This window comes from Buteo buteo, chromosome 9, assembly GCF_964188355.1.
Source record: "Buteo buteo chromosome 9, bButBut1.hap1.1, whole genome shotgun sequence".
Lineage (NCBI taxonomy): Eukaryota > Metazoa > Chordata > Aves > Accipitriformes > Accipitridae > Buteo > Buteo buteo.
In genome coordinates, this window is record NC_134179.1 from 45,649,928 (window position 1) to 45,671,881 (window position 21,954).

At 38.7% G+C, this 21,954-nt stretch overlaps 2 protein-coding genes across 2 annotated transcripts; both read right to left on the reverse strand.

Moving 5' to 3' along the window:
• Nucleotides 1-1,322: 1,322 nt before the first annotated feature.
• KRT23 (keratin 23) lies at nt 1,323-12,612 on the reverse strand. Its single transcript, XM_075036538.1, has 8 exons — nt 12,118-12,612; nt 8,560-8,642; nt 6,995-7,151; nt 5,231-5,392; nt 5,014-5,139; nt 3,495-3,715; nt 2,526-2,557; nt 1,323-1,832 (listed from the first exon to the last, which is right to left on the reverse strand). The coding sequence occupies exons 1-8, from the start codon at nt 12,532-12,534 to the stop codon at nt 1,729-1,731; spliced, it is 1,302 nt and encodes a 433-aa protein (XP_074892639.1). The 5' UTR covers nt 12,535-12,612; the 3' UTR covers nt 1,323-1,728.
• A 3,510-nt stretch (nt 12,613-16,122) lies between these two features.
• Nucleotides 16,123-21,744, reverse strand: LOC142034768 (keratin, type I cytoskeletal 19-like). The gene is made up of 8 exons (XM_075036537.1): nt 21,129-21,744; nt 20,345-20,427; nt 19,242-19,398; nt 18,591-18,752; nt 18,320-18,445; nt 17,955-18,175; nt 17,089-17,114; nt 16,123-16,585 (listed from the first exon to the last, which is right to left on the reverse strand). The coding sequence occupies exons 1-8, from the start codon at nt 21,666-21,668 to the stop codon at nt 16,503-16,505; spliced, it is 1,398 nt and encodes a 465-aa protein (XP_074892638.1). The 5' UTR covers nt 21,669-21,744; the 3' UTR covers nt 16,123-16,502.
• Between the last annotated feature and the right edge of the window lie 210 nt (nt 21,745-21,954).

The window sequence follows — 21,954 nt, forward strand, 5'->3', positions numbered from 1 at the left end:
TTAGAAGTTTTTCTAATTATTTGTATCACAGCAATGTGGTTCTGCTCTGTAAATTTGAGAAATGAATATAACTTTAAATAACACAGAAAGTTGTTCAAGAAAACCTAGGCACGTTTTGTCCAGATGCTACAAACACCAGGTCTGGCTTGCTGGATCTGGTAAGCCATAAGGAAGGACATTGTTAATTATCCAAGAGTTACTAATCCTGTATTACAAGTTTTACCCAATTTAAAGAAACCATTAGGTAATCCATTCAATGCATTTGGGATCTCTTTGTGCAACAAGGGTGGAGAGTTGGGGGGCGGGGGGCAAAGGGGAATCATGAACTGGTCCTAACATGCCAGTAAGAAAACACTGTATTATAGAGATGGACTTTGTTTATTTTAAATCTGCATTTTCTTTGAAAATTTCACTTTCTTTTATGAGCCTTGTTTCAAAGCAAAGCAGGTAACAGGAATCCTTTATGAAAGTCCCTTATGAGTAGGTATGAAAGAGTACCATGACAATTTCACACATGAATATGAGACTGCCCTGAACACACTGTTTTATATGCAGACATTGACTTTGGAATGCAAATCTGTACAGACACTGATTATGCTCCATTTTGTCTCTCTTCATTCTGCTTTACAGTCTTCCTTGTCTAAACAATCCTAATAATATTTCTCATTTTCTCACTCAGTTTTTAGCTTTGCATATCACTGGAAATTTTCCTATTGCTATTAGGGTCTCCTGCTGAGTCAGTGATTGGGCTGATGTGAGAAAGGGGAAGAAGCTTGGATTTGGGTAAAGAACTTGGGCCTCTCCCCTTATGTTAGTATGCATTGCATATACCAGTCTATGCTGACTACAGAACCCATCAACAAAAACAGTGAACATTAATATGAAAGCAAATAACTGAAATGGCTTTTTGAATTAAATGGGTCACTGAGAAAGAATGAGACTATCTGGAAAAGGACTTAAAATCTTTGAAGGAAAGCATGTAAAGGCAGTTAAAGAAAATTTCTCTAAAGCTGAAGAATAAAGAAATGTTTCTAGGGTGACTATCTTAGTAAAGTATACTTTACAACAATCCTACTAATAATGCTGTTTTAAACGGTGACATTGAAAAGTTGTATATAGGGAAGTCTAATAGTTTTGCTTATGTAAACATGACCTGTAACTTGTGTCACCTCTTTTCTTCTTTTTTGTGTCCTTCCAGTTTTATACCTCCTGAAACAATGTGACCTATGTCAGTAACACTGCCACTTTAGGCTGGTGCATATGTAAGAAAAAGCAAAATCGGAAATTCAAATGACCAGAACAAGTAATGGAAAAGAATTTATTGGCTGCAGTGAGGTATATGATGAGAGACATAAGACCAGGAGAAAAGTTGAGAGATTATTCACTTTAAATTATAGTTAATTTGCAGAGCAATAAATGAATCACAGATGGAGATTCATGCCCCAGTGAGATGTGCATAGTACATATATTACCAGCTCAGCTGGTCATTTTCATTGAATAGCTTTTCTTTGGCGTTTTCATAACTAAAAGCTCTTTAAACTAACAATATCAGCTATACCTAGCTCTGTATGGCAGTTTTCATTATTAGGCTGCAAATCATTTTAGGAGAGAGTTCACTGTAGTATCCCTATTTTACACACAGGGAGACCAACATACAGCACAGTTACACAGAAGGGTTGCCAGAGCTTAGTCTGCTGGGAAAGCCAGTAGTTAGCAGAACTTTTTATTTCATGCTTGCTGGTGGATCTCATTGATGGTGGAGGATACCACCTGCCCATTCACACTGTCATGGACAATTGCTTTGATCTTTCGATTGGTCAGCCCACCATGTTCTGAAACAAAAAGAAAGGTTAATTAGACAAGAAACAATGCTTAGACAAGAAACAATGCTAAGACAAGATGATGCAGGGAAAGCTTCATTTACAGTAATTTACCAGCTACCTCCTCAACTGAATTATCTTTACATGTTTCCCTTTAAGCCAATACTTATTATTGCTCTTTGTGAAATGTACTGCCAGAAAGTCACCCTGAGTCTTGCCCAGGTCAGGGCAAATAAATAATACAGCTACATCCCAGCCAATGCAAATCTAACTTCAGAGCAGATTATCCTAAATGTCTGTAGGTCATGCTCATGCTAGAATATGAGTTTCCAGACATGCAGATTTTCTATTTGCTCTCAAGCCCTAACACTGTTTTAGTCACCAAATGGAGTCTCTGTGCCTCCTTATATACCATGAAAGCTTTAGTCTTGAGTCTGAGCTTTGGACAATGTGTTTGACTAACAGAGGTCAGTCTGAAGATAGTCCATGAGTGGGCAGACACAGCAGAATGTGCTCTGAAGTGCAGCCTTTCACAAGACTGATGAATCACTGAAATTAGTCTCAAATATGGCCTACACGAGAATTAACTGCTATGCAAACCTTTCATAGTTCATTCATGTAAGGTTAAAATTATTCTGAGTAAAATTGGATTGGAAATGACAGTAAATAAGAGTCACTATAGAGAACAAAATAAGGGACTTTTACCTTTAGCTTTTGATTCAGATTTTCTTGCTATCCTGTAAAGATAATAAAACAGAGAAAAAATAATGATTTTACTAATTTCAAGAAGTTATTCATCCCCTTCTTTTCACTGATTCTAAGGAGACCTCATACCACTATGAAAAAAGATAAAATTTTAAAAAATTAAATAAAAAAGAATGATGCTTTTATACCACGAGAACTTTTCCTCTTCAGTAGTCTTAGGTACAGATAACTCTCACCTGAAACTGTTCATGTGTACATTCATTATTGCTTCTACTGTGGACAGTTGCATTGTTTCTCATGTGTTCTGAGTTGTTCAAGTTGATCCCATTTTGGCTTTTGACAAATAACCCCATACTTGGTGCCATACTGTCCTGCCTCCCTGAGATTTTCAGTTATAAAGACTGCTAATCTTGCTTTTTCTGATTTTGTATAAATAAGACATACCCTGTATATAAGATGAGAGAATGAAGAATAGAGGCCCAAAGATTTCTGAAAGGAGAGATTTCAGACAAGGCAGAGATGGGGAAACCAAACAACCCATCAGCAGAGGGGCATATGGTACAGATTTTGTGTGCTGGTATTTGTAACTGCAGATGGCTGACCAAAAAATATCTAAACTTGTCTCCGGGCTTCTTTTTGATCTAGAACTTGTTTTGAAGATAGGAAATGAATATGAATTTTACTGAAATTGGCATTTTTTCCTATGCTGAGGTAGGCATGCTATGGGAATGTAGAATTATTATTTTTTTTAAATAGTTATATTAATTTAGGTAATCCAAATTACATGGCTACAAGTTTCTCTGTATACTGAGTGGCTCAAGCTTTTTATTATGATCCATCACATTAAAATACCAACCCTTGATGTAGTATGGAACTCACAAGCTTTGATTAAGCATAAACAAACAAATAAATAACCCAAATATGAGAACTCTCTTCTCATCTATTCCAGTCAGGGCAGCTTTGCCTTACCCATCAACATTCCCTTCCAGCAGCAGGCGGTAAGTGGAAATTTCCTTCTCCAGGCGGGTTTTGATCCCAAGAAGAACCTTGTATTGGTTATTTTGCTGCTTAATGTCATGACGAACCTGGCTTAGCTCTTCCTCACATTTGGAGATGATCTGCTGCATGTTTTGAAGCGCAACAGCATAGTAATTCCGAGTGTCAGCCAAGGTGTCTTCCAGCATGTGTTTCTGACAGAGCAGATAATTAATACCAATACTATGATTATTATTCATGTGGAAGATATAATGCAGAAATGCCAGCAAATTTGGTCTCTGGCTAGAAGATTGCAAATTAAGACTGTGGTAATTTAAACACCTATGCATTTGCATGACTATTCATGTGAAGACAGCAAAATCATGAAGCTGTGTTGTGTGTGCATAATGAGAGGCAAAAAGTGAGTAATTTATCCCTGCCATATTCTTTCTGCTCAAAAGCTGTGCTCCTGTAGCTCTTGACTCTGTTTTCAGTTCTGCATTTACTGTCCAGAATTGCTCTAAAGTCTCCACATCATGGGTACATGAGCTTTAACCTGTTACAAGAGCTGAGTAATGTTTTTGAAGATTCCCCACCAGCATTTTTCACAGTTCATGTGTTTCATGCATTATAATAGGGGTTGTAAATATGAAATTTGTATTACTATCTGTCTTCTTGGACATTTTTTCTTTCTAGACCACAGAGTCAGCTATCCCATCTCTTCTTTTTCTTCTCCCCATACTATGTTCTAAGGAGAGACATAAATTTTTCACTTCTTGGTGATGGTTGCTGAATCTATTTTGCATAGTCTGGCAAAGTGTCGTGGTTTAACCCCAGCCAGCAACTAAGCACCACGCAGCCGCTCACTCACTCCCCCCCATCCAGTGGGATGGGGGAGAAAATCAGGAAAAGAAGTAAAACTCCTGGGTTGAGATAAGAACGGTTTAATAGAACAGAAAAGAAGAAACTAATAATGATAATGATAACACTAATAAAATGACAACAGTAAGTAATAAAAGGATTGAAATGTACAAATGATGCACAGGGCAATTGCTCACCACCCGCCGACCGACACCCAGCCAGTCCCCGAGCGGCCAAAAAAAACCTGCCCCCCCCCCTTCCCAGTTCCTAAACTAGATGGGACGTCACATGGTATGGAATACACCGTTGGCCAGTTTGGGTCAGGTGCCCTGGCTGGGCATGAGAAGCTGAAAAATCCCCGACCATAGTCTAAACACTACTGAGCAACAACTGAAAACATCAGTGTTATCAACATTCTTCACATACTGAACTCAAAACATAGCACTGTACCAGCTACTAGGAAGACAGTTAACTCCATCCCGGCTGAAACCAGGACACAAAGTCAAGCATGGTCCAAATTCCAATTTCACTGATACTTCAATAAGTACAATAGTCATGCTAGGCTATGGATTTAAATGAAGAATTGGTCCATGACAGTTTCTGAGAACATATGAAGTAACAGTGACTAGCCAGAGGTGTCTACAATAGATACCTTACTCATCTGTGCCTGCAGCTCTATGTCCAGGGACTGTAAAGTACGTGTTAGATCCTTGATCTCGTTCTCATTGCGCTGTATCTGTTCTGGATTAGGGGTTGCTGCCAGAGACATAGCTGTGGTCTATGGAGCAAAAGCAAGAGAAAAGCTTACTGATTCTGGTCAGTCATGTACAGTAACAGGCTCTTTGAAATGAGCAGAAAATAGCTGCTACCTGTTCTTTGTACCAATTGTCCAGGCTTTGACGATTCTTTTCAATTATGGCTTCATAATCTTCTCTTATTTCTGCTAGAATCTTGGCTAAGTCTTCAGGAGGTGCTGCATTTACTTTTACATTGACTTTGAAGTCTTGCGATGAGCGATTTGCTTCCATATCCTGTTCATATATTAGTAGAGGAAACAACCAAACTTGTTTATGAAAGTAGAAAGTTTTTGTCCCTGTCTTGTCTTCCTCAGTTCTATCCTCTCACAATACCCACAGTATTTTTTTCATTATGGTAGGTTAACTCTTATATACATTCAGTTAATACTATTTGGAAAATCTATATATGGATAATACTATGGTGTGACTTAAACCAGTGACTTATATCTATTTCTGTGGCAGAACCGTGCTAGAGAACTCAATAAAAAACATGTGAGAAGATCTTTTCATATAATGTTTCTGGAAGATATAGACTTAATGAAGAAGCACTGACATTTTTTATTTATTTATCCATTAGGAACCCAAAACCTTTGATGAAAATCTAACAGTAATTTCATCTTTCTTACACTGTATGTTAATATTTATGGAACTATAACTAAGTTTACAGGAGAGTAATGTAAAAGTTCTATGTAATTGGTAAAGGAATAATTGGATTAAAGCGTATAATTACTGTGTAAACAACATAATTACAGGACAAGTCAAGCAGGTATGGTAACATTCCTTTTGGTGTAGCACAATCTTATGTGCTAGGTACCATTTTCAAAAGTGCCCAGGCAAAGTAGCATTTCAGGGTATGACATCATGACCTCCAAAATGCAGATCAACTGGACTTACTGATGTCTCTGTTGGTTGCCCTGCTTCCAAGAACTGTTTTATTATAGCTGCTCAGTAGTATCCTTGGCTGTAAGGGGATCAGCCAAAGACAGCTTCACCTACTGCAGTGTAACCCTTGTGTTTCTATTCTCCATTTTAATAGTTGACAGATGCTGAGTAGGATGTTTCGTTCTGCATTAGGTCATGACTGAAAACATCAGATCAAGCAAAATGAAAACAGCAAATTGTCAAGCAGTGGTATTATATATGTGGCAATAACAGAGACCACTGTGGTATATCTCTGGAAGAATTCAGAGCAGCATGGGTTTTTGACAATTATTAAGTATTATCTAATTATTGTGCTTAGGATTTTGCAAGAATAAGTAACTTTACTTCACTGCACCAACCATTCTTTTTAATTTTGATGCTTCAAGAATTCAGGGGTTGTTCAGTTCAGGTTAGCCTGCTCCAGGTGACCCTGCTGGAGCTGCGGGGGTGGACAAGGTGACCTTGAGAGTTCCCTTCCAACCTCAACCACTCTGTGCTTCTGTGATTCTGTGAAATGATATAGCCAGAGTTGAGGGAAAAGTCTGTGATGAGTAAAACTCAACAGCAACCAGTAACGTTTCCTGTTTACTTGTCTCTGTGTATTTGTATCTAAGTATTTCTGAGAATATTTCTGTTGAACATGTAAGTTACTATTAGCTATGTATGACAGATGGGTAGGTGACTAGAAAAGAGTGGGAGAAAATACAACAATTTGTTATCCTTTCTGAAATCCCAATTTAATTGGTAAAGTAGTACACAAACTTTGTGCCTCATCTGACTCTCATTGGCTTGTTTAGCAACATGATTAGGTTCTGAATCATCAATCCCATTTATAGATTGTGGCTCTTACTAGAGTTAATTACATGGTAGCGAAGATTTGTGTGATAGGATTTTACCAAGTGGAACTTTTTCTACCTCCTCATGGTCTTTCCTCCTGAGGATGTGCTCTTCTCTCAAGCCTTCAATTTCCATTTCCAGATCTGTTGTAACAATGGTCAGGCCGTCGAGCTCCTTACGCAGGTTCTCAACATCAAGCTGCACTCCCTGCCTGCGAGACTTCTCTGCTTCGTACCTTTATGAGGAAAAAGAAGATAAAGCATGCTTGTTGAGAACAGACTGCTTCTAGAGAGAAGTATACTTAACTCCTCTATGTAGGGAACTAGAGAGAACAAAAAACCAAGGAAACAAATTCTGTTTCTAAAATATGTTCTTTGAATATTCTTGAATAGTCTTAAAAATAAGATGGGTTTCATTATTGTTTTTCACAATTTTCACTCCTCCTCCTATATGGTATGAAATAATTGCTCTTTCTTTCATTTTCCTTTTTTGCATTTTAACATTCACCAGTTTGAGAAAGCTTTGAAAATATGTTTCTCAAAAATTTGCCAATAAAGGTGTGAAAACAGTATCAACAATCAATGCTTTCTGTAGTTTTTCCAAAATGATAACTTTTCAGTCCTTCAGAAAACAGGAAAAATGTCACGGAAGCCAGGTTTTAACATTCCTCTCTAACCTCTTGCAGTTTGCCATCTGTAGTGAACTAGAGTCAGAAGGACACTGCTGTATCTTCCCTTGGGCATATGAAGCACTTTTGCTCCTCCGAATCTCTCCCTTTACTTCATTTTTTGTGGGCTCTATTGATGTTTCTACATTCAATCCATCAGACTCATGCTGTGATTCCATTCTCTCAAAGTAGTTCCACTGTTTCCTTTTATGACACTATTGAATGATAAAGGAAGGCAAGGCTAGATAAGGCTTACAGTGTTCAGAATCTTTAAGTTTATTACAATATTACCAAAAGCTGATTTTTTTTTTATTAGCTGATGATCATCTGTTGAAAATAAGACAGATCTTCATGATTCCTAAGAAGTCTAACTTACAGAAATGTAAATTCCTTTCCTTTGCAAAGATCTGCCTGGAAGTTTTCTGTCCAAACATTTTGGTTTTTTACTGGGTCTGAGAACTATCTTTCAACAATGTACTGAAAAATCGAACTGCATACTGGTAACCAAGGAAGCGCTGGCCCATTTACTGTGGCAAAACTTACGAGACTCCAAAGCAGAAGATACTGAAGGACGGGTATTTCCTGCGGAGCTGGACAGAAGAGGTGATAAGTACGGGAAATAGATTTGGGCTGGACTGGGGAAGCATAGTGCGGAGAAGGGTTAATTTGTATTCCCAGATGACAGTTTTAAATGCCTTTTGTCACAAGTATCAGGTGTCTGCTGTAAAACCTGCTCTTCAGGACCTGAACTAAGTATCATAAACAGGGTGACTCAAGATTGTTCAGCAATCATTTGTGGTTTTTACATCCTTTTTATCCTTTCTGGTTTGTTTTTTCTTCTATTCTACATCGGTTTTACTTATCTAGTATCAACAGAAAACCTCAGTAAAATCGGTTTCATATTGGATTATCAAGAAAAAGCAATATTTTCTTAATCCTCTTTCAAGCTTAATCAGGAAACCAAAGAAGAGCTTACTTGAGCCTGAAGTCTTCAGATGCCATGTTAGCGTTATCAATTTGTAAAAGGATACTGGCATTGGTGATCTTGCCATCCTCAATCTGGAAGACAGAATCCAACAGGAGACTCAGTGTTGCCATATGGTGATGGTGAATAGCCTGTGCTGTTTTAGACTCCCTGCTGCTTTTAGGAAGCATCTAAATAGTAGAATTCCCATGTTAAGGAGAGTACATGAATAAAAGAAACTTAGTTTCCTGATTCACTTAGATGTTTCTGCAATTTTTGTCCATAATCTTACTTTTTTCTTTGTCTTACTTTTCTGGATATGAAGCAGGATGAGAGTCATCTTATTCCTGGCCCGGTAGAGGATATGAATAATATTACACAAACCTCATGGTATATTACAGAACAATCACTGTCTTCCTCTTTTCTTGTGAACTGGTTTTGAATCTGTTTAGCACTGCTAGAAAAGCAGCTGTCGTGGTTGAGCAGGACCCCTCGAGTCCATCATGTGCTTCAGTCTAGAGTTGCATGGATTGTCATTTTGAGAATAACACTGGCATCTAGTTGTCATCGTCCATTCAGTTATTCACCTATAACTGTACTGAATTGTCCAGCAGCATGGAGTGATTAATTCATGTTTCTGATTTTCCTTTGGGATATTGAAAATTGCCCTAAAAGGTGCAGGAGAAAGTGCACCACATAATTCATTTAGTGTACTCAGCATGTACTGAAAAGACTTGTAAGTCCCTGTTAACATGAAATAGCTTTGAACTATAGATCTGAATATGAAAAGCTCAGTATTCCATTCAAAATCTTTGAAAGAATTTTAGCAGGGACTCATACATGATTAGCAGGAACTAATCATTGTGGGACTCCATGTCCTTTTCTAACAAAGAGGAAAGGGAAGCGTCATTGCAATTCCAACAGCTGCCTTCACTCAACACTTAAATAGCAAAACAAGGTGCATTATGGCTGCACAGAAATCATTAGCCATTTACAGAGCTCTCAGCACCTTGAAGTAAAACTTCCCACACCTAAATGAATCACAAAGAAACAAGGAAATGACAAAATTGTCCTGAAGTGTCAAAAGTTTACCTCTCATAGCAAAAAAGAAGATGCCTGTGGAGTGTTTTAACTAATCTATTAACAGACTATACATTCTTGAGCAATTAGCAGCACACCTCAGATACTGCCCTGGGACATGACCAAGGCCAGCTGCAGAAGTATAACAATACCCTAAATGTGTGGCTGCCTGGAATTTGTTGTCAGAGAAGCAGCAGTTCTTGAATCCATCCTTAGAGAATGGTAAATTTTACTATGGAAAGTAATAAGGCAGTGAGAAAGCAACATACGAGTTCTTCAACTTTGCCATTTCATAATCATGCAACACGGCAACACATTTATATAAATGCTTTATGACTCCTTCTGTGCAACCTATACAATTGTCAGTGTTTTGCCAACTGCTGTACGATATTGATTGCTATGCCAGTTAGCAGTGCATTTCAAATGTGGGCATTTATCTGTTTATAATTATACAGAATTCTTCACGACATCCATCATGAATATGGGTGCATCACTAATATCAACCTGCAAACTTACAGATACCTTAATTAAGAATTCACACATTTTGTACATGAAATACACTCAAATTCCTTCTCAAAACAGATTTTTTTTCAAGAAGGCTTCCTGCACTGATTTCTTCCTCAGCATGCCTTGTGTCCTTTGTCTAACAGCATTGATCCTGGCTCCTTGAATGCTCTGTAAATCAGTTTGCTTATTTAGCGGTACAAGATGTTTGAATGAGACATTTACCTGAAGAACTGGTGCTATTTTCTTTGTATCTGGGTTAGAATGGAGTCAGGCTGGAGCAAGGCAACTTGTTGCTCCATCTGGCATGTTCATCCAGAATTCAGGTATCTGGGGAAGAGTGTGGTCCAAAATGTAGGACCCAAACGGTTATATGCCTCCAAGTTTAGACAGCCTATATCATAGACTGTCTGGGTTAGTGGATATAGGATCCTAAATTTTGTCTAAATTTCATTTTAGGTGCTAAATTAGTTTCACCTTTTTAATTAATGGTTAATTAGTTTAATTATGGTTAATAATTAGATGCTATATTTTCACTCATTTTACTGGCAGTCATGGTGCTAATTGCAATAATTTATAGAGAAAGTAAAAATTCTGGGTTAAATCACTGATTTATCACCTGTAAATAATCCTTTAACAGCCCTTCCTCCCCAGTATGAGCACCATATTCAGTACATACTGGCTGAGACAGTCATTAGTCTAACAGGTGCCTGTAGCCAGTGATAGCTATTTAAGTGGTGAATGTTAAAAATAAGTGGTTTGGGTACAACCTATTCCTAAGTGAGGGCTTTACCCCGATCAGCATTATGTTTTTAGTCTTACTGTCTTCCTAAATCTTTTTGATTTATTAATTCCAAATCAATGTGAACACATTTATATTCTTGATGAACAAGTTTTTATCTCTGGATCAGTTAAAAAAAAAAGTGCTCAAGTGATAGGTCTGGAGATGGATGACCTTTCTTTATCCTTAAAGCAGAAATAGGTGATGACAATTCTGGCTCTCCTTACACAGTCTGTGGTCAGAGTGCCTCATCTTCTGCCTGGAGGCAACACATTTAACAGTGAGCAGGGAGTTTGATTAAGTCCCTGGCCTCACTCAGCAAAGATGTTTTCTAATACCATTTCCAAGCCCTTTTGAAAAAAATTTTTCAGGGTCTTGAGAATGTCAAGTAACCATATTATAAAAAGTGGAGGGAAAACTACAACATGGCATTTGAAATAGCTTTGGGGTTTGCCCCATATGGCTATGTAAAGTTAATTACACTGATTAGTCACACAGATGGTTACAGTGCTAAGTATGTTCATTATGAATACAGATTAATATTATGCTTAAATTTGAAGACACGTGAGTCTGGGAGATTGAAAGAGTTACTGTTGAACGTTAATATTAACTACTGGCAGGAACCAGAAATTCTCCTTTTAATTATAGTGAAAACATCCACAAGGAATTTGTCACTGCTATTTTCTTAATTACAATGAAGTATTTTTCCATCTGATTACATAAGCTCATTGGACCCAAACCTCCTGTAGTTTCATTGACTGCTACCATAGGAATCAAAGCAATGAAATGCAACAGTATGTCTAAAGACAGCATGCATGAAAGAAGGCAGTCTCTTCAGTTTGCCTGCTTTGTAATTTGCTTGAATACATGTGCAGTCAAAAAGACCAAATTCTGCCAGACATAGTTACTCAAACCACAGTTTCATGTACAGAAACGAACACTTGGCACCAGACAAATCTCTTTATACTACCAGTCTTTGCAGAATCCCCCTTGTCTCCTTCCAGCCTTTCTTTCTTGTAGCCCATTCTCCTCCTTGTGAACACAAAGACTGTTTATGCCCAGGTCCTCTAACCACTTTCATTAGTATTTCTAACATTTAAAAGGTTTTATTTAACTTTCTTTAAAGGAAAGCCATCAGCATAAATGAGTACCTAGATTCCTTAAAAGAGCATAGAATGACATAGTCACTTATAGCTCTGACTTACCTGTCTTTGCATGTCAGTGACGTTTTGCTCGTATTGGTTGAAGTCATGCCTCTTTCCGTGAGACTTTGTCTTGTGCCACTCTAGGATGCAGCTTTCCAGCTGAGCGTTAGCTGCTTCTAAGGAGCGGACCTTGTCCAGGTAGGCAGCCAAACGGTCATTCAGGTTTTGCATAGTCTGTTTCTCATTCCCACCCAGGAAGATGCTTTCCCCATGGTGCTCGCCGAAGCCTCCCCAAGGTGCCTCTCCTCCAGTAGCCAGCCAGAGGGGTCTGGCAGAGGAGAAAGACGTATGTGTGCTGCTGGCACCATCATCTGCACTTGAAGGTCTGTAAGAAGTTCCTTGCTGGGCCAAACCACACCCTGAACTACCCCTGAGGGACCCAGAAAAAAACAGAAAAGGGCCTTGGCTGGTACTCATGTTTAGCTCTGTTGTGAATCTAACCCAATGTTTGACTGACTAGCACTGAGCAGCTTCTTAGCCTTCCCTAAGCAGCTTTATGCCTTTTCCTGTGGGAGTTTCCCTTCGATGAATGACTACAGCAACAAGATTGTGTCATCATGAAATGCGCTTCCTCTTGGTCAATTCCGAAGCATTTATGAGCCTGCACACACCGTTGTTGTTATTTGGAATCACAGCCACATACCAGATTGCTTTCCTTTAGATTGTTCTGGGATTTTTTTCTTTTTCTTTTCATATTATAATAGTGAGGTGTGGCTAAAATCAGTAGGTGTGGAACAGGATCAGCTCTGCCTCAGACTTTTTTCTAACCCTGTAGTTAATATGTTGTATTTTCCTGCTTATGAGGGGAAGAGTATTGCCCATTAGAGAATAAATGGAGAGCTGGGACACGAATGGGTCTCTCAAGAGTCTTTCTTTCTGTTGTAATTCTCAGGCTTTAGAATTACAGCAGTCTGTGAATCCTGAAATGCAGCATGCCCTATCAAGCTGTCATTAACGTACCAAACAGCTTCAGCCTGTATGAGACATGAGGCTTTAATGAAGTTATCTAACCTCTGTCATTTGACTAAAACTCCAGTCCAAAATGAGTAAGGTCTAGCTGTTCCCTGCAGCTGCTCATTTTCAGGTGGAATACATGAGAATTAGGTACTTAATAATCTTTTCTACTGTTTTTTTCATGATTTCATGAGGTGCAGTCATATTTCAATAGTCTTGTTGAAATAGATAGTAATACAGGAATATCTTGCTGTTACTAGTGTTAATACTATTAAGTATTTATATGTTTAGCTACAGAAAGTATTTAGAATATGAGTTTGTAACAACACTTGAAAAATTCAGGTGATTATTTAAAGCTACCAGCCCTAAAAATTGACCTGGCAATCATGCAAAAATAGTCTTTCTGAAAAGTTTCAGTAACCTTCTGTCGAACTTCTTCCATCAAACATAGAATGGGCAAGTCTGGCTTCTGCAAAGATTTTCTTATTCCTCATGCTAATAAGTAGGTGGTAAATTGTGAAGCATTCCTATGGCAACAGCTGGGGTTATTGGGTTTACCTTGTCTTTCAGAGTAGCGCTAGGCTGCGACTGATGGATAGGATAGAGGAAGAAGACTTGGGAAGAGGTGGAAAGCTGAGAGGGCATGGGCTCTCTCAGAAATGGTGCAGCTGTTTTTCCTTAGAGCAGTTGAAGGCTCAGCTGTTTAACAAGATCTTACTTAGCACTGTTACTCATTCTGAATAGTGGGGTCGGAGAGACTGTACAAACCAGAATCACACTATCCTGGAAGAAACCTGAAGGAATCTTTTTTTCTCTGTTTCTTTTGAAAAATTTCAGTAATAATGAATTGCTGCACTTCATCCTTTCCTGGGATGCCTCCTCGGCCTCTTTTTCAGCCTAGGGCAGGTTTTGAGCTCCTCCTTGTGGCTCTGTGTCAGCCCTACTCAGCACCTGCTGATTTTCTTTTTACCGGTTACATTTCCATTGAGTACATATTCCTTCTTATTCCTCATGCACTTCATTGAATAGAAATGCTAACATTTTTAATTGTTTGGGGAAATTAATCATTGAAGATACGGTTTTCCAGTAAGTACAAGGTGTGGCTATCACAAAATATTCTGATAACAGCTACTATTAATAGCTACAGTTTGGTGTCAGCCCTGCTGCTTGAGAGTGAGAAGAGCTTGAAGCACCAGACAAAAAATGAAGGCCTAACTTGAAAAAAACCCCAAATTATAATAGAACTAATGATATCCTGCTGTTCAGTTCATCTCACCAGAGATTAATTTCAGTCTGAATTTTCTAGCCTGGCAGTTCAGCCAGGTAATGTTCTATGAAATAGTAAATGGAAATATAAGTACATACATATGTACATAATATTATGTGAAATAAAATGAATCTTTTGTTTCCCATGAAATTACTTTGTGAGATTCACAACTTGCCTGGCAGAGAGGCTGACAGTTTGTGAGACAGAATAGCCTCTGATTTACTCCCTGATAGTTTCATGGAATATCATACCATCATGAAAAACAGAATTGTATTTTTTCTGGCAAGTAATACAACACAAAGATGAACTGGCGTATAGGAAGTGTTTCCTCTGAAGTTCAGCCTTTTCAAACTGGAAAACATGCCACACAGCTTTCATCAACACATGCTGATGATCCATGGAAAAGAAAAAAAACTTACTTCAAAACCAGACACGGCTCTCCATTGTCAGGCTGGCACTATGGGACTTGGTTTTAGTCAGCTATTTAATCCACAGAGTACAGAATGAAAGGATCAGAGTAAGAAAATAAAACCTGGTCAGCAGATGGCACCATTGGATGGTGGCTGTTCTTTGTTTCATAGGCAGGCCCAAGCTAGTTGGAACTGAGGAATGCAAAGTCCTGAGTTGCTTTATTTGGGAATTGGAACATGAAAAGCAAACTGAACTGAATTTATAGGCTGCAGGTTAAGTATAGGCAGAATATTTTGACACCTACATTGTACAGGTAAATATCCTGTGACCTCACTTGTTGATTCAGCTCCTCCATCTGAAATACAAATGGATAGCAGCCTTTGGCTGTAGAATTTCTCTCTTGCTGAGTGATTAATAGTCACCTGATTTCTGGATCAGGAATTAATATCATTTGTACTGTTCGGTTTTTCTTTTCTGGTAGATTGTGATGTTGCTTTGCTGAAGTTTGCGAGAACCTCTTCTCAGTTCTTTCCAGTGAGAATACCAGTGCTATGTATGTTTCTTAACAGTGGTATACAAATGATCCTGCAGCCTCGTCCATGGCTAAACTGTGCAGCTGGTGCCAGCAGTGTAGATTTTTTTTTTTAAATGTCAGTAAATAGAACACAGTAAAATAGTGGCTTTAAGGAGGTTGGAAGGAAAATAAAATACGTAATTCTAGAAATCATACTGGTTTTGTAGATACTACTATGTGGATTGAAATACCCAATGATGAGGCTAACAACAAATTTTCCAAGCAGGTTATGTTAGCAAAATACAGCATTTATGTAAATGATTTATATGCTTCTGAAGTTGAGATTTAGTAGCCTCTTAAATCTTTATTAAGCAACTCCAATTACACTGGTGTAAATTTGCAGACTAACTTATTGCTGAGAAAAGGCAGTATTGCTAATACAACAGCTACAGTAATGACACAGGCTGGTGAGTTTCTTCCTTATGTATGAAAACCAAAATAGTCCCAGCAAACTCTGCTTGAACAGTTCATTTCACCTGGACCTTGCCTAGTGCTTCCTTGAGAGCTAAGGAAATTTGCCTTTTTGCTGAAGGAAGTGCAGGAACATAAATAGATATATGGAAAAATACTAATTTTTTTCAGAGGTGCATTTTATTTGTGCATGAATTGTAGTCATGTTGTGCACTTTGAACCCAGAACAAAGAGCTTAAGGGTTTTTTGCATTATCTTCTCAGTTTTTTTACTGATATTAGCTTCAGATTCCTGGGAGAATCTAATGGCACTTTATATCTGTTCGTCATCACCTTTATTGTTATTATTAAAGTTATTACTGCTATTGTTGTTATACATTGAGCACCTCTTGTTTTGGGTTATAGGAAGCACTGTGTTAGGGCGGGTGTATGGTCATGTCTATGGCAATGCCATACCGACTTCAAAAAAACAGCATTAGACTGGACATATTTGCACGAGCAGAACAGAAACTTTATTATGTAGGTTCTTTCATAAGGAAACTATATAGCTACTGGCAGAAAACAAGGTTGCCATCTCTGACCCATAGAGCCAAATGATTGTGTGAAAAGGGAGAGCAAATTTAAGGAAAGACATCAAGCTGTTGCACATTCTTGGATTACATTCTTGTGATTTGGTGAAAGTAAAAGGATATTTCTCCTAGCATTAGTGAATGTGTAGTCTGCACTGGTTTTATATGGTGTCATATGCAAGAAGGGATTTAGTATTTCTTTACTGGAATCTCCTTTCATGAGTAGAAACAGGTTTTCCACCATCTTCCATGCCCATGCGAACTCTTCCACTGCTCAGAGGTGCTGTTAAAGGAGAAACAAAATAATTCAACTAGGGGAAAAAAAATGCACTGCTAACACGCTGAAGAGCTGTGTGATGGGTTTTTGTTTGTTTGTTTCCTCACAAGATCTTTTTCTCATATCAAAGGGGGAACTGCCTTGACATCTTATCTTCTCTCCCTACTGGTCCTCATCCAGTAAATCTTCAGAGTGCACATCACATGTCGGTGTTGGATGTATCTTGTATGTTGTGTGAATCAGCAGAGGAGCTTAGGAATCTTTGGGAGATTTTTGTATTTTAGAATCCCATGAGTTCATGCAATCATTTTGGCAAGCTACTGGTTTCAAAAGTGCACATGAATAAGATAAAGTATTATATTTTTGTCTCTAAATGATAAAGAATGTGGTCATTGCAGAGAGAATGCAATCTGTGTTAGTAAGAGGAAATCCAAAGCAAAAAAGATAGGTTTATTTAATCTTATTTTGTCAATTCATTTCAACCCCTCTTTAAATCAAAGTTTTCTTACCATCCTTAGGGTTCACTCCTGACATCCTGTAGAAAAGAAGAAATATTTGATTAATGACCATCACCAACCCTGTCCACTGAAACCATTGATCTATTTAGGAACCACTGCGTGTGAATAGCCATGATTTCACACTGCTTCTTTCAATGGGTTGTTTCTCAGGTGTGTGGTTACTAGTGTTATTGTTAAGGTGCTTTCTGCTTTGAAGGTCACTCCTATCTACTCAATAGGAAATATGAACAGCAGTCAGACCTGTTCTTGGTCCTGATATATCTCTATATACTTCTCTTCTCAAAGTGGCATCATCTAGAAACAATATAAGGAGCTGATTCCTCCTCAGAAATCAAAAGTAATTCCATCTGTAGATCAAATATGGGAAATGGGCACTAAAACGTAGACTTTACTAAAGTAAGCTGTGGTCTGTACCAAGTTCTTTTCTAGTTGGGAGTACTGGTGTATGATGATGAATATTTTCACCTCTGTGCATAACTGTAGAAAACCAAGAGCTAAAAAAATACTGAGAAAAGGTTTTTATAGGTTATTTCAGGCTGAAGGCTATTATTCCAGTGCAACAAGAGGATTATGTAAGACATACATATGGTGCCTGGTGCCTTCTATAATTCATTGTAGTCAAAATGGTTGCATTTATATTTTCAAATCATCAGCACAATTGTTCTAAAGTTTCAGCTTGAGTTATAGCAACACCTGGGATTTTGCTGGGCATCTGTTTTGCCACTCTAAAGGCTGCGTGTGCAGTGAATGTAATTTAGTAATCTGGAGTCAGCTTAGCAACCACAAATTACTGCTTTACAATGCATCATGTTATTAACCTTATCTAATCATCATAGGATTTGTATATAGCAACGTACTGAGAGTCCTGGCCCTCCAGCAACTGGCGGTACGTGGCGATTTCCTGCTCCAGGCGACTTTTGATGTCCATGAGCATTCTGTACTCCTGGTTCTGACGCTCCATGTCACATCGAAGTTCACTCAATTGTTCCTCAACACTGGTGATGAGGGCCTGAATCTGTGCCAGCTGTGCACAGTATCGTCCTTCTGTATCTCTCAGGTTGGCTTCCAGTCCAGCTTTCTAAAGCGGAATAACGTCAGAATAGGTTAGCATGCAGATTTTTTCCCACAGAGGGGGAGTCTAAGGAGAGGCAAGATAGGGAGGGAGGAAGGGGAGAGTGTAGTAGTAGTAGTGACTTGTGATGTGCTTGGGACAGCTCCATACCATGCTGAGCTGCGACTGGAGCTCAATCTCCAGGCCCTGGACCGTGCGTCTCAGTTCTGTGATCTCTGATTTGCCAGTCTGTATCTGTTGTGTATGGGTGGCTACTTCACGGTTCAGCTCATCAGTCTGAAAGAAAAAAACAACTGTAAAATCATGTACGTATTCTATAAAAAAATTTCAATTATTTTGAGCAAGGGAGGGCCCATCCTATCTGCTGGGGCAGTAATAATGGGGCAATGCATCAGTTTGCTGTTTATTGGTGTAACTATACCTGAGTGAAGAACCAGGCCTCAGCATCTTTACGGTTCTTCTCAGCCAGAGCTTCATACTGTTCCCTCATCTCAGAGAGAATTCTGGTCAGGTCGATGCCAGGAGCCGCATCCATTTCCACGTTGACTGTTCCACTTAGTTGATTTGAATACTCTTTCATCTCCTGGACGGGCAGAAGGCAGAGGACACAAAAAAGATTAGGCTTTCTCTTCTCATATACTTTCTGCCATGAGCAATCCATGCAGTGGTACGCGGTATTTTATTATCAAGTATCATAGGTGGAACACACATAAAAAACGTTTATCACATTTTATCTCTCATCACACATGCTTTTCTACTCTCTGTATACTCACACACAACACACACATATTTACATGTGACTTATATGTATGTTTCTTTTACTCAGCTTATCTATCTCAGTAACCTGTCATGTGCTTATGAATGTCAAACTGAAACGAATAGGTCTGAACAGTTTGGAATCAGATAAAAGCTTCTCAGGGCACACTTTGGATTCTTTTAATATCAATTTTCTTCTTATTAAGCTGCAATGTTGTCATTCTGGGTTTTTTTGTTTGGATTTCCTCCTCCCCACAGGAGAGGCATAAATTCCAAAGGGAAGTAATTTCCTCTCTGTACTGATACGGACTCTCACCTCCTCGTGGTTCTTCTTTAGATAAGCCAGCTCCTCCTTCAGTGTTTCAATCTGCATCTCCAGGTCAGCTCTGGACAGAGTCAGCTCATCCAGGACTCTGCGCAGGCCATTGATGTCAGACTCTACACTCTGGCGCAGGAACAACTCATTCTCATATCTGCAGTTTAAAAAAGAAAAAAGCACTGGAATATGTACAAGTTTGCATTCAGTAGAGCTATAAAACTGTGAAATTTTGTCTTGAATATAGGAGGAACAGTGGGCTGTAAATGAAAACATGTATATTGAAAAGAAGTGTAAAGGGAGTAAAGATGATTTTTCCAATGTCCAACTATGACATGTGAAACTACATGCATTGCCATCTGATTTTTTTCTTGAGAAGTACCTGACATTTCACTTTGCAGAACCTAATAATGATTATCAGCATCAATAGAAAAGTTGTCACACAGGACAGTCCATTTGCAGTGTCCTCTCAAATTTGGTGTGAAGGAAAGCACAGATTGCCCAGCTCTGCCTAAGACAATAGAGGAGAAAATACAAACCTGCAGGTACATCACTGCAAGATAAATCAGTTGTGCAAGTATCTTTATCATCTTTTCAGCATTGTCTGATGTACTGCTGAGTCCATGAGCTGGATAAGCCCCAAATTACTCTTTGTCTTTCTTTTCTAAATTTCAGACTCTTTGAGAGAGAACTACTGCAACTGAACAGTGATCTCTTCACGCCACTCGGTTCTTTTTAAGTGAAAATCCCAACCTATTCCTGTTGTCTTTTCCCCTGTGATTTAGGCTAGTAAAAATAGTTAAGAGCATCACTAAAAAACTCAGACATGAACTATAATTTATTATGTAAACAGCTCAGTGATCTGGATACTGTGTTCTATCAGGTTTGTATTCTGAATTGATCCTTCATCACATTGATTCTGTTTGCCAGGGTTTTTTTCATGAGAAGTTATTGAGGAAAAATACTTATCCATAATTTTGAAATGTGTCCTTCAGTGACTGAAGAACTTTATTTTCTACATAAAAAGTAATACTAAACTTCAGAAAACTGTTTTAAGAGAGAGACAAGGAGAGAGAAGACAAATGTGCTGCGGGTAAACTTACTTCAGTCTGAAGTCATCTGCAGCTAGCCTGGCATTGTCAATCTCCAGAATGACTCTGGAATTGTCAATCGTAGCTGCAAGGATCTGGCAGTTAAGAAACACAGAAAAAGGTTCCTGTGAATAATGGTGAAATATCATGGTCCTGAGTACATAGTAGGTAGTTATTGAGGCTGTAAACCATCAAAGAAAGTAGAAAAAAATGGACCTCTGTTGTGATGTCACTGGTTAAGCATGCTTTTTGGATTGCAAGAGCCATTTCAATTTATTATGTTGCTCTTTGGTCACACTGTAATTCTTACAGCTTTTATAGAGAAAAACCAAAAATGCTAAGCTCTTTTCCACAGTCCATATGCAAATAAGAGAGCTGAGATACCCTTGTGTAATATTAGAAACATGATGAGAAAATACATTTGTACAACACTTGATCTTATCTGTAACTAGGAGAATTATTTTTTCAGCCTTTGAGGCCTACCTTTCACATTCTTTACTATTTGATTACTGAATAAATATATTGATAATTCTAAACACATTTTGCCGTGTTTTGCTAACTTTTAGTGCAATAATTTTAATATCAACAAATGTCACGTTTTCAGGATAACATATTTTATTTTTAAATTGAGAAAAAGCTACTCTTTTCTGCTAGAATGCTCATAACCACAATATATTTGGAGTTGGGGAATTCAATATTTTTTTTGTAATTATTTTAGCTTATTTTGAAGAAGTGGAATATGCAGTTCCACAATTCTAATGCATTCTTATAACTCCTCTAGATATCAATGTCATACCTTGTCTCGGAGATCTTCAATTATCTTGTAATAATTACTGTAGTCCCGGGCTGGGCTGGTGGGAGCTTGCTTCTGATACCAGTCTCGGATTTTAATTTCTAAATCGGAATTTGCCGCTTCCAGTGCTCGTACCTTGTCCAGGTACGAAGCCAGACGGTCATTCAGATTTTGCATAGTTATCTTTTCATTGCCAGAGAGAAGGCCATCACCACCACCAAAGCCACCACCAACTTCAAAACCTCCACCAAAGCCAGCTCCTCCACTAAAGCGATAGGCTGCACCACCACCAAAGCCAGAGTAGCCTCCTCCATAACCACTGCCAAAACCAGAACACAATCCACCACCATACCCACCTCCTACAGAGGAGACATATCTAGCTGAAGAGATGGAGACACCCCTACCACCAGATCCCCCATGTATGCTTGGAGCTCGGTAGGTTCCTCCTGTTCGGACTGAGGAAAGGCGAGAGCTGCTGCTTCCACCACCCCCAAAGCCACCACCATAGGTAGAAGAAGAGCTCTGCATGAAGGAAGTAGCCATAGCTGCAGCACAAGAAGGTGCTAAGGTCAGTTATTCAGCTTGGTGTAGAAGAGGAAAGTATGTGTCTTCACTGCCCTGGTGCTTCTTTTATATCCTCAAGATAGGGTGTTGGGAGAAACCCAACCTGTAGCCCTCCCTCCAAAATTTCTCCTCCCTAGAGGTGAGGCCAATTATGATGACATTCCTCACAGAGCTGGCTGTACATCTCAGGGGCTAGGGCTTGGGTTTTCTTTTTAATTAAACAAAAGGGATGATTCAGATGAGTGTTTTTTCTTCAGGCTATAGT